The sequence below is a fragment of the Salmo salar genome, chromosome 26, assembly GCF_965601325.2.
Source record: "Salmo salar chromosome 26, fSalSal1, whole genome shotgun sequence".
Taxonomy (NCBI): Eukaryota; Metazoa; Chordata; class Actinopteri; order Salmoniformes; family Salmonidae; genus Salmo; species Salmo salar.
The window spans coordinates 13,568,956-13,583,803 of NC_138316.1; the positions used below are offsets into that span (position 1 = coordinate 13,568,956).

Consider the following 14,848-nt stretch of genomic DNA (forward strand, 5'->3'; position numbering starts at 1 on the left):
GCAGGGGTTGTAGCGTCAAGCTACTGAATCCCTGCACCGACACAAAATCCTTGAAGAAAAGTACTGGTGTAGATAGAATTCAGGATCCCAGGAGAAATACAGGCTAAACAAGAGGTAAAAACAACTAGGCCAATATCCCAGAGTAGACCCGTGTGAGACATGAGGATCCAGGGTACATCTCTATGGGACTAGAAAGAGATCTTCATCTCACAGTGGAGTGCTCAAATCTATTATTTTCCTCAGGTCCTGGGTAAAAAAATATATAGTTTTAATTTCAGACTTGCCGAACATCAGTCAGGCAACGTTTGAAACGTCAGCCATGCCGAATCGATGGCAGCCAAATAGCCATTCTGATGACAGCCGCAGACAATATGCAGCCAGCAAAACTGAACAAATGAAAAATTGACATTTACTTGAAGCATTTTAATTAATAATTGCTGTGCTGCTGAAAATGGCAGGCACTTATGCTCCAATGACTACTGCTTGAGCAAGGACAGGACATAGACAGTCAGTAGTTAGAGAGGTTTACTCTCCCCACTACATGGCTGTTTTCTCTCAAGGACAGTAACCCAGCACTCAGCCCATTGTCCCATTAAGGAAGATGGGAAGGGAGAGATCCAGACTGCCTGGCCAGCTTGAATGAAATGTGGCTCTGTCTTCTGCTGGGAGGAGTTGATCCGACCGTGAAACTACCAATTTAACTTGCCAAATCCCAAACGAGGATTTAGGCATGACATTAAAAGACGCAATGACAGCATTGAGATAAAAAACCTTCAACATATTGTTGGTATTTGTACGATATTGTATGGAGCTTTCAAGGGATGAAAAAACAACTACACAGGCCGGAGAAAAATGCACGAGAGCTGGACTGAGCCGACACTCTCCATGCAATAATCTCTAAAATAAAATACCATATTGTATCAATGTTTTCCCCATTCAGCTTGTTTGTGTAACTGACATTAAAACGAGTTAGGGACAAACCCAAAAGACTTAATCAAAGTGAGCTTCCGGAGAAGAGCATGAAATTCAGGGCAGGAAAAAAGTGAAATCCCATAAATAAATCCTCCATAAGCCAATTCCTGTCAATATAACCGTGTGCCTTCAACCCAAAGCACCTTATTCACAAACATGACACAACGGCACCAGAAAATGGAAAGATGTTATTCGGAGGAGAAATAATCTCATAAAACCATTAAGGGAACAACGTAGGTGCATTATGGGGGATTACACCAACTCCTCATACACTGGATTCCATTCCTCTGCCACTTCTGGGGAGCAAATACAGAAGTTTAACTGCTCACTGAAGTCCTGTAACAAGTTTAAGAAGCCCATCCTTGCAGTGGAGTATAGCCTACGTACATGTTTAGGCCTATGTGAGCAATGTTATTGTGACCATGTCGGAGAGAGTGTGTGTACTTGCAAACCTATTCGATTCTTTTAGTGAACATGGCTTCGCTCCAGACGCCAATCAAGCTACTTAATCAGAACAACTATAAGGGTTTGACAAAGATTTGACTTAGAGAGAGCAGTTACATCTTTCCATGTTGAGTGAGTGCATACCGTAGATCTATCAATAAAAACAATTTATTCAAACAATTTAGTGTTAAGCTTCAGGCAGATACTGCTGTTTGTTTGGTCTTTATGAATGAACCCTGTTTGGTATTATGCTAATAAACCACTATAAGCCTGGAGGGGGAGAGTACTACACATAAGAGGATTGCACTGGAAACAGCAGCACAACCAGAGGCCACAGACATACTGTATACAGTACATCAGTGAGAAATTAGATGCTTTATTTATTCATTCATGTATCTATACAAACTGATGTAAACAAATGTACTGTATGTTCGATACTCGGCCAGCTTTCCGGAAAAGACACGGCGTAAACATTTCACTTCAAAACTTGGTGCCTCACTAGCACGCTGTGCTCGTTTTAATTCTGTATCTATTCAAATTAGTACCAAAACACTGGGAAGCAAGTCTAGAATTTATGACACAATGTACTGTTCCATGATAAGGTCGGTACAATACCATTATGAGACATAGGCTAATGTCATCCTTTCATGATTGCAATATCTGTATAAAATCTACGTGGCTGTTATATCATGTTCATTTACAGCATATGTTATGAATGTTTCATGCAGGCCTACAGTAGATCTTTAAAAACAGGTAGGGCAATGCCAAACACATGGTAGCCTAATCAATATTACGGAAACCAGAAATGATTCTGTATGAAAAAAAAAAGAAACGCAATGCTTCTAACATGCAAAATGTGACACAGTGATTCAAAACAGGCCAAAACTACTAAATATGCCTTTTAAAATTGTCCAGTTCGGCAATGGGTGAATCCCTTTACAAAGTCCCACTCCAGTAATGTTGATATGAGGCAAATCTGTTTCCCTTACATTATACCAACAATCAACTTCTCTCTAACAGAAAAAACTATTCCTAACTGGATGCTGCGGGGAGCATTGCAAAGCCACGTTGCCTAGCGACAAGCCATATGATAGTATCGGTTCAGTGTCTTTGAGCATAATGACATTTATAATCATTTGGCAATTACCACCTTTTTCTAATGAGTTCTCACATTCCGATTCCCCGGCATAGCAAAACCATTATAGAGATATAAAACTGATACCAACCCCAGGGAACCTCAACGTTCTAGTAAAATATAACCAAGCAAAATAACATGAAATGTAAAAATCCCTCAAGGTTGTTATGCGATGCTATAGGAGTATTGGAGCTCGTTGGCACGTTAAGCATCTATTCCTCGTCTTATTGTGTCAGAACTGACTTGGTGATCTTGGTAGCAGTAGAACGACTCAAGTGTGTCAGAATTAGCCAATTAGGAGCCTTTTTACAGGGATACTTAACCATCTGTAGTTGTCACAACCTGCTCATCTAAATAAACTACCAGAACATATAGTTGAAGTCGGAAGTTTACATACACCTTAGCCAAATACATTTAAACTCAGTTTTTCACAATTCCTGATATTTAATCCTAGTAGGAATTCACTGTTTTAGGTCAGTTAGGATCACCACTTTATTTTAAGAAAGTGAAATGTCAGAAAAATAAAGAGAGAATGATTTATTTCAGTTTTTCTTTCTTTCATCACATTCCCAGTGGGTCAGAAGCTTACATACACTCAATTAGTATTGGGTAGCATTGCCTTTCAATTGTTTAACTTGGGTCAAACGTGTCAGGTAGCCTTCCACAAGCTTCCCACAATAAGTTGGGTGAATTTTGGCCCATTCCTCCTGACAGAGCTGGTGTAACTGAGTCAGGTTTGTAGGCCTCCTTGCTCGCACACGCTTTTTCAGTTCTGCCCACACATTTTCTATGGGATTGAGGTCAGGGCTTTGTGATGGCCACTCCAATACCTTGACTTTGTTGTTCTTAAGCCATTTTGCCACAACTTTGGAAGTATGCTTGGGGTCATTGTCCATTTGCAAGAACCATTTGCGACCAAGCTTTAACTTCCTGACTGATGTCTTGAGATGTTGCTTCAATATATCCACATAATTTTCTTTCCTCATGATGCCATCTATTTTGTGAAGTGCATCAGTCCCTCCTGCAGCAAAGCACCCCCACAACATGATGCTGCCATCCCCGTGCTTCACGGTTGGGATGGTGTTCTTTCGGCTTGCAAGCATCCCGCTTTTTCCTCCAAACATAACGATGGTAATTATGGCCAAACAGTTCTATTTTTGTTTTATCAGACCAGAGGACATTTCTCCAAAAAGTACGATCTTTATCCCCATGTGCAGTTGCAAACCGTAGTCTGGTTTTTTTATGGCGGTTTTGGAGCAGTGGCTTCTTCCTTGCTGAGCAGCCTTTCAGGTTATGTCGATAAAGGACTCGTTTTACTGTGGATATAGATACTTGTGTACCCGTTTCCTCCAGCATCTTCACAAGGTCCTTTGCTGTTGTTCTGGGATTGATTTGCACTTTTCACACCAAAGTACGTTCATCTCTAGGAGACAAAACGCATCTCCTTCCTGAGCGGTATGGCGGCTGCGTGGTCCCATGGTGTTTATACTTGCATACTATTGTTTGTTCAGATGAACGCGGTAACTTCAGGCGCTGGACATTGCTCCCAAGGATGAACCAGACTTCTGGAGGTCTACAATTTTTTTTCTGAGGTCTTGGCTGATTTCTTTTGATTTTCCCATGATGTCAAGCAAAGAGGCACTGAGTTTGAAGGTAGGCCTTGAAATACATCCACAGGTACACCTCCAATTGACTCATATGATGTCAATTAGCCTATCAGAAGCTTCTAAAGCCATGACAATTTTCTGGAATTTTCCAAGCTGTTTAAAGGCACAGTCAACTTAGTGTATGTGAACTTCTGACCCACTTGAATTGTGATACAGTGAATTATAAGTGAAATAATCTGTCTAAACAATTGTTGGAAAAATTACTTGTGTCATGCACAAAGTAGATGTCCTAACCGACTTACCACAACTATAGTTTGTTAACAAGAAATTTGTGGAGTGATTGAAAAACTAGTTTTAATGACTCCAACCTAAGTGTATGTAATCTTCCGACTTCAACTGTAGATGAGGAGGAGTGAACAGAAAACACCAGAAGTGGAAGAGAGAGATGAGACATGATACAGACTGGCCATGTGATACTGTAGAGGGGGACAGCGGCTGCTCGACAGTCCAATTTACAGCTTAAATTAGGCCTTGACATTGAACAGGAAGCAATTTCAGATCTCTTAAAAGGAGTCGTGGGTAGAGGGTCACTGGATGCAGCTCGGCTGTGTATGTTTACAGGTTTAAACACCACTAAAATTGGAGCCGCGACACGGGATGACCCTCCTCTGATCATCCCTGGACAGGATGCATGATAATAAAATACCTCTCTGTGACGCTGCTGACAAGGCGACAAAGATAGCAAGTGGTGGTCCAAACCAAATGAGGTCCACTTAAAATGTCCCACACAAAAAACAAACATGATTTTCCACTTACTGTACCGGCTGTAGTCGATTCGCCAAGACAGTCCCTTCGGTGCATCCTATGGGGTATTGGAAAACATGGGAACAACTTTGCACACTCTTGATTTCTAGTACAGGCTATATAGTCATGTCCCAGTCTCTCTCTACCCCTGCTTAGAGAGGCTGGCAGGTGCAGTGGAAAGACAGAGCTCTAATTCACCTAATTCTCTAATTCATTTCCTCCTGAAAAGCAGCATCCTCCCTCCCACACTAAGCGCTTCACAGCTAAACGTAGCTGCACCAGACACTCATTGCAGTGGACACTATAATTGTAAATTTCAGTGCCATTTCTAAACCGGCAGCAATTTTCTCTACAGGTGTATAGTCTCTTAATGTTTTTATATACATTTATTTTACAGACTGACAATCAGTGAAACAACAAAGCATTTCCATGGCGACAGGACAGTCTCCTGGTTTGGGTACCTGCACTCGTGCCAGGCTCCTGCCAGTGTGACGTGTGTCCCGGGGCTCAGGGTTCTGCTTCTCTGTAGACCTAGGCAAAAATCCCCCTAGGACAGATGCTCTAGTCTACAGCCTCTTACACAAGATGAATATGAGAAGCAGGCAACGAGCAGCCATTCAAACTGACTGACGAGTTGAATCTGTGAGTTGTAAGATTCATGCTTGCATTTTACAAAAGTGGTCAACACCCACAGTTCCAATCCTCACCCCAGCACAGAAAAAATTAATCATAAACCAAACTGCAACATAAGACTTCCTTGCTAAATTACAGACAGGCTAACCTTTAAGATACTCTCCCCAGGTGGGCTGGCATGTCCAAAGGAGTATGCTTTCTAATCCCTTAGCAGCTTAAATATGAATGATTATGCTCTGGTTAAATTGTCACAGCTCAGTAAGCAAATACCCCAAAAAGATACCTACCGTAGGTCAGACACGACAAAATTCTCTGTGATTGTCTTAATATGAGATTTAACTTCCTGGGAGAAAAATAAATCTAAAACGTCAGGACCATAAGTCTAAGTGACAGGTTTGTCGGATGGCATTTTGTGGAAAAAGAGAAAGCCAGTAAAACAAGAAGAAGCCGATTTATTTATTCAGTGGTGAGGAAAATGGGAATTCCTCTCTCTCTTAGTCAACTTGAAAATTGTTTAACTATAATATATTTTAATCCAATTGTTTGGAGCTTAAGGAACTCATGAGAAAATTTGTGTTCCACACAATATAAATAAAAAGTGATAATTGCCTTGACAGATCATCTACCCAGCTGTCTCATGAAACTTGTGGCATAGGCCCTAGGGCCGGGACGATACCAGTACTGCGATACTCATTAGTCCCACGGCAAGGAAGCAAAACACAAAGCGGATTTAACTTCTTTAGGAAGTCATATTTATTTATTTTCCAAGCTATAGCACACAATGTTTGGAGTGCTTCGTGTTTTCATTTTTGCCATGGAAAAAATATTGCGATACCTAGTAGGCCTACATTCTCTCCAAGGGTTGAATAGCACAAGGTAACCCACAAACCGATCCCAATACAGACAGGAAACCTTTAACAAGTTACTACATCATATCAATTCAAAAAGACATGAAGAGAAGAAGATGGGCTGCCAAGAACAGACTCAACTTCCTTGCTTTTGTATACAGTATGTGAAACACAGATTTTGACCATTTATACAAGCATCTACTTACCAAGCTCCAGAAGAGTGCCCAATTCCCCAGAATGAATTCCCTACTCTCGACTCTACTGCTAAAGAGACTGATCACACCACCATTAGACTGCCATGCCACATTGTCCATATGTTTCATTGTAGAAAGTGAGTCTACAGACTCCAATCTTGCTGAAGAAATGGAAAAGATATTGCACACCAACACTACACACACCATGTCCAACATTAGACTAATCTGGTATGGTTCCCAATTAGCTTCCATCCAGCCTTACTGTAATGCCAGATTACTGAGTCTGGCAATGCAAGGTTCCAATAAACCATTTAGGACATTTGCCTACTCACCGGCGGTGAAATCCTTGTTTAGGTCGATGAAAGCATTGGAATGAGGAACACGCATCTTGACACGTGAACTAAGAGCTGCCTGCCACACTGCGTTCCTGTGAGGAAAGAAAACAACATGATTCATGTGCTCAGCAGACATTCTGAAAAAACACAGAACCAACCAACAACGGTGCTGTTTTTAACACTGCATACATCTACAATATTTCAATGTATTGCAATTGAGTTTTGTCAAGACATGGATAATAATGTAAAATAAAACAATGTTTATGGGGACTGCAAAGCATTGGGTTACTTTTCTAATCTCCACCTTACCTTCCAGTAAGATAGCAGACTTCAGTGGAGGAATCAGCAGAAACCCCAAAGATGTCTGGAATCATGTCCCCATTGAAGCTGCGTAAGAGAATTTCATTTATAAAACTGTCAAAACTCCCAACTCATGAGCAAGATCATAGGACAAAGTTTAGGTAAACAATATTGCTTACATGGAAACTCATAATAAAAAAAAACAACTGGTGATTTGTAAAAACATTTTTTTTACATGCTTAACCTACTCCATTATCAGAGGTTGGTCCACAAATGTCTTATTAAGGTCAACTTGCCCATCTGCAAAGCCAGATAAGAGATGTTAATCAGTTAGTTATTTAATAACAGAAGTTAACTTTCTGTATTAGAGTACATTATTTTTGTTCTACAAGCCTCAAACGTTGTGTTCCATAAGCCTGAGTCTAGGCTGAATAGAGCAACAATTTACCCAGGGTTTGGTTGTTTCCCCAGAATACAAAAACCATTGTGTCTGAGGTGGCCTTGGTCTTGAGCTGAGCTGTAAGAAGCACATCCATCTGAGAATCTCCATCATAGTCTCCAGGAACAACACCAGTTATGATACAATTGCTGAAAGAGGAAAGACATTCATTGAGTGCCTGCTGTTGACATAACCCAGTAAAGAATAGCATAGGGCTTTTCTCAGTACCCTAACCCACAGAGTTTGCCTGGACATTGTGGAATTATTGATGCTTCAAGATGAGAGGTGGTGTGTGCACTAATACAATTGAGAGAATAAGATCAGAAACTTACGCGGGCAAAGCCTTTTTAGGGATATGTACTTTTGGCTTGAAGTATGGGGCTTTCAGATCAGCCAAGAATATCACCAACTCAGATTCTAAAAGTTCAATCAAATATGCAATAAAAACAAATTCACAAAATGCTCACTTTCATACTCAGCACAGCACAGTCACATAACCATATCAATAATGCAGTGACAAATTCACTGAAAGACATTCATTGGTGAGAGAGCTATACCCATTTTATGTTTTTGTTTCATTCTAGTTATTAGGCTACTGTGTCTTGTAATGTAGGTAATGCCAGAGGTGGAAAAAGTACTCAATTGTCATACTTGAGTAAAAGTAAAGACACCTTAATAGAAAATTACTCAAGTAAAAGTGAAAGTCACCCAGTAAAATACTACTTGAGTAAAAGTCTAAAAAGTATCTGGTTTTAAATGTACTTAAGTACAGTGGTGGAAAAAGTAGTCAATTGTCATACTTGAGTAAAAGTAAAAAATAAAAGCTATACATCAAATTCCTTATATTAAGCAAACCAGACGACACAATTTCCTTATTATTATTATTATTATTATTATTATTTGACAGCCAGGGTCACACTCCAACACTCAGACATCATTTTGTGGGGTTATTTTTCAGTTTTATGCTTCTGCAGATATTGAATGTGCAACTATAATTATGGTTTATAATATATCAGAACTTAAACAGGACAGCATAATGGGTAGACAAAGAGAACATTGTGTAACAAGGTGTAGGCAGCTGACTTAGTGATAGGAGGTTGTGAAACCCATCACAAGGGGAGCATGTGAGGAACAGATAGAGTGGAGAAACAACTGTATAAGTAAATCACTGGAAATTGAGTGGTTGCTGACTCTTGAGTATACACTAAGAAGATAAGATCCAACGCCTGGCAACATGTGATGCGCCAGGGGGCTTGGACCAGCCTGTGCGCCTGCGATAGGCTGAGTAAGTCTAAACCACGCTCAGCCTCTACTCTGATAGTTCCCGCTCAGAGCGGGCCTATCTCTGTCAGAGTATTAAAGAAGAACTTTGTGCTTAAACAGTGAGTTCTCTGTATACCCTGCGAGGTGGTGCAGTGAGCCCGTATATACGAACATCATATTTACCATTTGTACTGTCATTCTATTTACTTAAAGATGAATTAAATAATCATTGCAAAACTAAGTTGCATGGTTTGTTTATATCCTAATACCATATTCGATTGACGCAACCCAACAATTTACAAACTAAGCATTTGTATTTAGTGTGTCTGCCAGATCAGAGGCAGAAGGGATGACTATGGACGTTCTCTAAGTCCGTGAATTGGACCATTTTCCTGTACTACTAAGCATTCAAATTGTAACGAGTGCTTTTGTGTGTCAAGGAAAATGTATGGAGTAAAAAGTACATTATTTTTATTAGGAATTTAGTGAAGTAAAAGTTGTAAAAAATATAAATAGTAAAGATACCTCAAAAAACGACTTAAGTAGTACTTTAAAGTATTTTTACTTAAGTACTTTACACCACTGTGTAATGCATTGAACACCCAACAGCTTTTCAAAGCAGAGCAAATAGATTGCTACGTCATCACTGTTTTTATTGCTTTGCATTTCCTGTCTCTGTTTGGAAGACAGGCACCCGATATGTACGATCCCTATTAGTCAATGTAGGCTAGAGCAAATTGTATCTAGTGGTAAATAATTGTGTTAGCTAACTGCTTACCAGACAATATGACAGCACTCAACAGCTTGGTTTAGCTAGCTAGATTAGCTAGCATCCTATGAGTTTTTGGAACACATGCACAGCAAATGTCATTAATTCAAGTAGCCACATTTAGTATCTAGCTAAAGTTTCTATATTATTCACTAACGAAATGAATCCTATTGAAAAGGAAATACAAAACACTGAACAGTATTCTAGCCAGCTAGCTAACTTTAGCTACTCACGTTCTCTGATGATGAAAATATCTGTCTGTTTATCCGAGTTGAAATCACCAAACGCAGCCACAGTGCCATGATTTTCAGACCCGAACAAGTCAGTTGTTACATCTTGAAGAGCAGATGCTAAATACTGCCCTGCAAAATACACAGTAAATGTAAAAATCTTGATAAACAATATCCTCATAGTTGTTCAATTCAAACAACACAAACTGGAATACTGCAGTGCGCGTTTGGTTTACGGCAGAAATGACAGCAAGAAATGCATTAAGCATAAACTCGTGGGGTTTGACACTTGTCAAAAATTACACAACCGACAGCCTTATTTAGGCGTAAATATAAAGGTAAAGAACATCAATGGCACAAGAGGGAGATAGATTATTGACATGTTAATAAAAGGGTGGTGTGACGTCACACCATCAGCGCTTCCTAGTTTACAGCAGTGTCACAACGTGCTGTTACTTGGTAAACACAGAGAACCAACCAACATGTCAAGCTTGGCAGATGTCGGCAGGAAACTCCTGGAAATCAAAGCCAGACAAAAACGTTCAGGTTTGACATATTACTTGCTTGACACTGTGCATTATCTGCAAACCTCTGCGAATGTCCTGAGTGAAAAATCAACGAAACAGATGATATCAATTCCTTGCCTGCTATAGCCACTATAGCCCACTGCAGTGGGCATGCATGAGCATGAAAGGTCAAGTTTGCAGCTACTGAAGCTATTTTAAGATTTTCTCTTCAGGTGTTGCCTCTCTACCCTTGCCGTTTGTGTTAGGCTACATAAAACAGCAATGTTATCATACTGAAAGAGAATAAATGTACATGCTGGCCAGAGGAGGCTGGTGGGAGGACCAATAGGAGGATGGGCTCATTGTAATGGCTGGAATGGAATACAAGTAACAGAGTCAGACATGTGGCTTCCATATGTTTGTATTTGACTCCATTCTATTTAATACCATTCCAGCCATTACAATGAGCCTGTCCTCATATACATGTAGCTCCTCCCACCAGCCTCCTCTGATGTAGGCTATCTTCCTCGTTTATCAGGCTAGATGCCATTACATTAGCCAACATGGCAACCTGCTCACATAGACAGTGCGGGGGTAGGCAATGAGATTCAGCCATTTTTGTTGGGGTGCTGAAAGAGATTGTATCGGAAAAATAACAATCATTTCATACCTTGATTATATTGAGACACGATCAAATATGGCAGGTAGCCTAGCAGTTAAGGGCGTTGGGCCAGTAACTGAAAGGCCGCTGGTTTGAATCCCCGAGCCGACTAGGTGAAAAATTTGTTAATGTGCCCTTGAGCGAGGGGGGTGGAATCACTTGCGGGCTTTGTCTATGTCCATGTTTTCAATCTGAAGTCTTATAACTTATATACTGATTTTGATTATGATCAGTGGTTAATGAAGCCTGCTGTCAATTAAAGGACTCATGCAATTTTTCATTACATTTTTTTATTTAACAATAAAGGCAATAGTAGGGTATTTAAGAAATACTTTATCATAATCATAATGATAGTTTGAATTTGTTAAGTATCACTCATACAAACATTATAGTTTGACAAATGAATGCCTTAAAATATGTATAGACATTTATGGACTTCTATTTGAAAAAAGACACATTCAGACATTAGGCTAATTCAAACCATCATTACTAGTTCACTCATCTTAACCATCCTATGCCAACATACAAATAATTTCCAAGTAGTCTAATCTTTCAATGACCATTGTAGGCTACATGGCGTATTCATGTTTTGTCATTTGTTGTCTGTTTTGTAGCCACCTAATATTAACTTGCTATGTGATTCATTATTGATTTTTTTTTCTTAAGCCGCTCTACTAACCCTCCTGTGAATTGCTGTAGATTTGTAATTTAGCTGAGAGACGATTGCCCTTTACCTCACCTTTTGAAAATGGCCAGCTCGGAATGTGAGATTTCCAAAGCTCCTCGGAAACTAAAAAGATATGGTAAGTAGTGAATTGAGCATATGTAACTATTCTCCAGATCGTTGCTGTAAATGAGAATGTGTTCTCAGTCAATTTACATGGTAAAATAAGTTTAAAAAAGAGGTAGCAAGCACTCCAAACCTGAAGCCTTTCAAACTGGGTTGAACTAAATCTAGATTCAATCGAGTGTAATGCCTGTATATCATTCTATGAGAATTAGCAGGATGACATCACTCCAAATTATACATTTCAAAGATTAATCTTGCCAGCCAGAGTTTTGTATTACTATACCACCCTAGTATCATATGTCCGTTTCAGTGGAGGCTGCTGAGGGGAGGATGGCTCATAATAATGGCTAAAACGGAGCAAATGGAATGGCATCAAACACATGGAAACCATTCCGCTTCAGTATTTACCACAAGCCTGTCCTCCCAAATTAAGCTGCTACCATCCTGCTGTGTTCAGTTTTCTTCAGGTGTATGGTATGATATGCTGAAAATGCTGTGATACACTAATATTACTGCTGTCTACGTGGCTTGGTCAGGATGCTATACCAATATACCAGTCTTGGATATAGGCTTCGTGGGGTAGATTTTGTGTGATAAAATTGGGTATACACTACTGTATCTAAAAATGATCCAGGTAATCAAGTTGTCATCATAATTCACTTTTTTTGCTGCACCTATGATTGACAGTTTCTCCCTAGGGTTCCCACCAAATGTAGTACAACCAATATACTGTTGAATGGAAATAGAAAATGATACTAACCCGTATTCAATTCATAAGCCTTGTATTAACAAATATTGAACTCTGTCAGTGAAGTTAATCACACAATATTTTCCAACAACCACAGACTTCGATCCATGTTTCTATTCAGTAGAAATGAAATAAAACCTTTAATTTGCATATTAGCCTCACACTGCCTCTGCAGAGTTATCTTGAAAAGTGATGCCTTTGTCCCTACTACTTAAAAGCTGATGGAAATTATGGTAATTTGACTGGAAATGTGGATTTTCAGTACCTGAGGTATTGACCCAAGGTTGATCCCATTAAAATGTAAATCACTCCAAAATAAAATTTGTCTGAAGTAGTGGTCCAACAGATGGGGCTTCCCTGAAATTCACTTGGCTCTGAAGAAAGCTTGAAATGGTGGCAAGTTCCATTATATTTAAAATTTGTGCTCAGCATATGAAATCACACTTCTTGCTGGAGGTTTGTTTTGATATTTGCAGTGACTAAATGTGCGTTGGAAATGGGGCCATGTCATGATTGCATACGTCAATGCATTGTGGTTTTTGTGTGACCTGGACTGTTCATTGTATTCTGACGGAAATCACAAAAAATGACTGATACTGATTTATTTTGACAATGTGTTTATGCTGTTGCTCTTCAATCCCATGTGTAGGTAAAGTCTTCATTATCTAAAATCATTCTGTAAAATATGTTTAGCATTTAGGTCTAAATACATTTGTTTCTGAAGATGTGTGATAGAAGTGCTGATAACTAGGAACCTTTGTGGCATCAGTCTTACATCCTAATACTCCCCAAGTGTTCATGGGAGTCTTTCTTTGACATATAGTTACTGTAGTGTGTCTCCAGAGTGTGTGGGAAAGTACCATAGAGGCACCTGAGACATGAACAAATGACCTCCAATTGAGCTCTAGCTCAACAATGAAGGTTCTGTCAAGAATTGTGTTTTCTATCTCTCCTCAGGCTCCATCTATGAACCTCTCAAGCTCTCCATTCTCCACCGGGAGGATGAGCCACTATGGGAGAAACTTGACCGTTACTACAATGCAGGTAAGCACTGTGATTACTATTTAAAATCCTTGTTTTGAAAACGTCCTCAAAGGTGAGGTCCTTCCGAGCTTATTCTTGTACTTCTAGGGGGTGTAGCTTTACAGTATTTAGGTTTGAAATGTGGATTTAATTTTGTATGTTACTCTTAGGGCTCTATTTTAACAAAGCTAACGCAACGGTAAATCTAAGTGCAGGCGGTAGCGCTATTGTTTCAGGGATGTGTTAGTGACAATAGCTCAAATATTTCTAGCACAATTCTTGGCGCACTTGGTGGTGTTGCCACGAAAGGTCTGGGTTTTGATAAATAAACAAGTTGTGGGTGTGTTGAGGCCTGGCCCCTCACTGGCCAATCAGAACGTGCTCCATGGCGAAGTATGTAGTTGCTTCGGGTTGTGTATTTACAGACTTTTATGTATTGCCTTGGAATCAACTCCAATATCAATGTTAGTCCGTTATAGTTTTTTAAATGGCTTACAGAAACAAAATAACAAGATGTAGACCTATCCCATCTTTCCTCAATAGGGTAACTTGAACCCATTTGCAGTCCACATTGTTCGAAGTAATTGCATGGCTTCAATAGCATTCCCACTGATATAGGGCCGAGGTCTACCTCAAATTGTATTATGGCTGAGCATGGACATGCCAAACATTGTCATTAAGCAAAATTAAATTCATTATTGATAAGGCCTAAAAAGAGAACTAATGATTCTAATCAAATTCTAAACTAAACAAAGAAACAACTTGTTTTAACATGTCACACTTACAGGCACCATAATGTTTCTCCGTGGGCATATAATATTAAAACAACACAGAATATGGAAGGTTTTACGCACATCCAAAAATCCAAAACGGGATTTGCATGGCTAAAATAATGTGGGCCTGCCTACAATGCATAGATAAAAGTGAATGTCAGCTCACTGTTTTACTCCTCTCAAACTTGAGATATGCTTACTGCCCCGTAGCACTCACGTCGGTAGCCATGAAGTGCTTTGAAAGGCTGGTCATGGCTCACATCAACAGCATCCTCCCGGATACCCTAGACCCACTCCAATTCGCATACCGCCCCAACAGATCCACAGATGACGCAATCTCAATCGCACTCCACTCTGCCCTTTCCCACCTGGAC

At 39.7% G+C, this 14,848-nt stretch overlaps 2 protein-coding genes across 4 annotated transcripts in view; one reads left to right on the forward strand and one right to left on the reverse strand.

Annotated features, from left to right (window-relative positions):
• Positions 1-10,352, reverse strand: part of LOC106587292 (T-cell immunomodulatory protein) — a 45,145-nt gene extending 34,793 nt beyond the window's left edge. Inside the window, exons 1-6 of the mRNA XM_082969419.1 lie at positions 9,977-10,352; positions 8,044-8,128; positions 7,721-7,860; positions 7,521-7,572; positions 7,282-7,359; positions 6,970-7,064 (exon numbers count right to left, since the gene is read on the reverse strand). Of these exons, the coding sequence (XP_082825545.1) occupies positions 6,970-7,064; positions 7,282-7,359; positions 7,521-7,572; positions 7,721-7,860; positions 8,044-8,128; positions 9,977-10,154 (628 nt within the window). The 5' untranslated portion in view covers positions 10,155-10,352. The remainder of the gene's footprint in view (positions 1-6,969; positions 7,065-7,281; positions 7,360-7,520; positions 7,573-7,720; positions 7,861-8,043; positions 8,129-9,976) is intronic.
• Positions 10,353-10,388: 36 nt separating this feature from the next.
• Positions 10,389-14,848, forward strand: part of LOC106587291 (phosphorylase b kinase regulatory subunit beta) — a 72,704-nt gene continuing 68,244 nt past the window's right edge. For 2 of the 3 annotated variants that reach the window (XM_014175541.3, XM_014175540.3), the window contains exons 1-2: positions 10,389-10,519; positions 13,636-13,722. In XM_014175541.3, the coding sequence (XP_014031016.3) occupies positions 10,456-10,519; positions 13,636-13,722 (151 nt within the window). In that variant the 5' untranslated portion in view covers positions 10,389-10,455. Of the gene's footprint in view, positions 10,520-11,839; positions 11,944-13,635; positions 13,723-14,848 lie in introns of all 3 variants that reach the window. The other variant, XM_014175542.3, reaches the window with a different exon arrangement.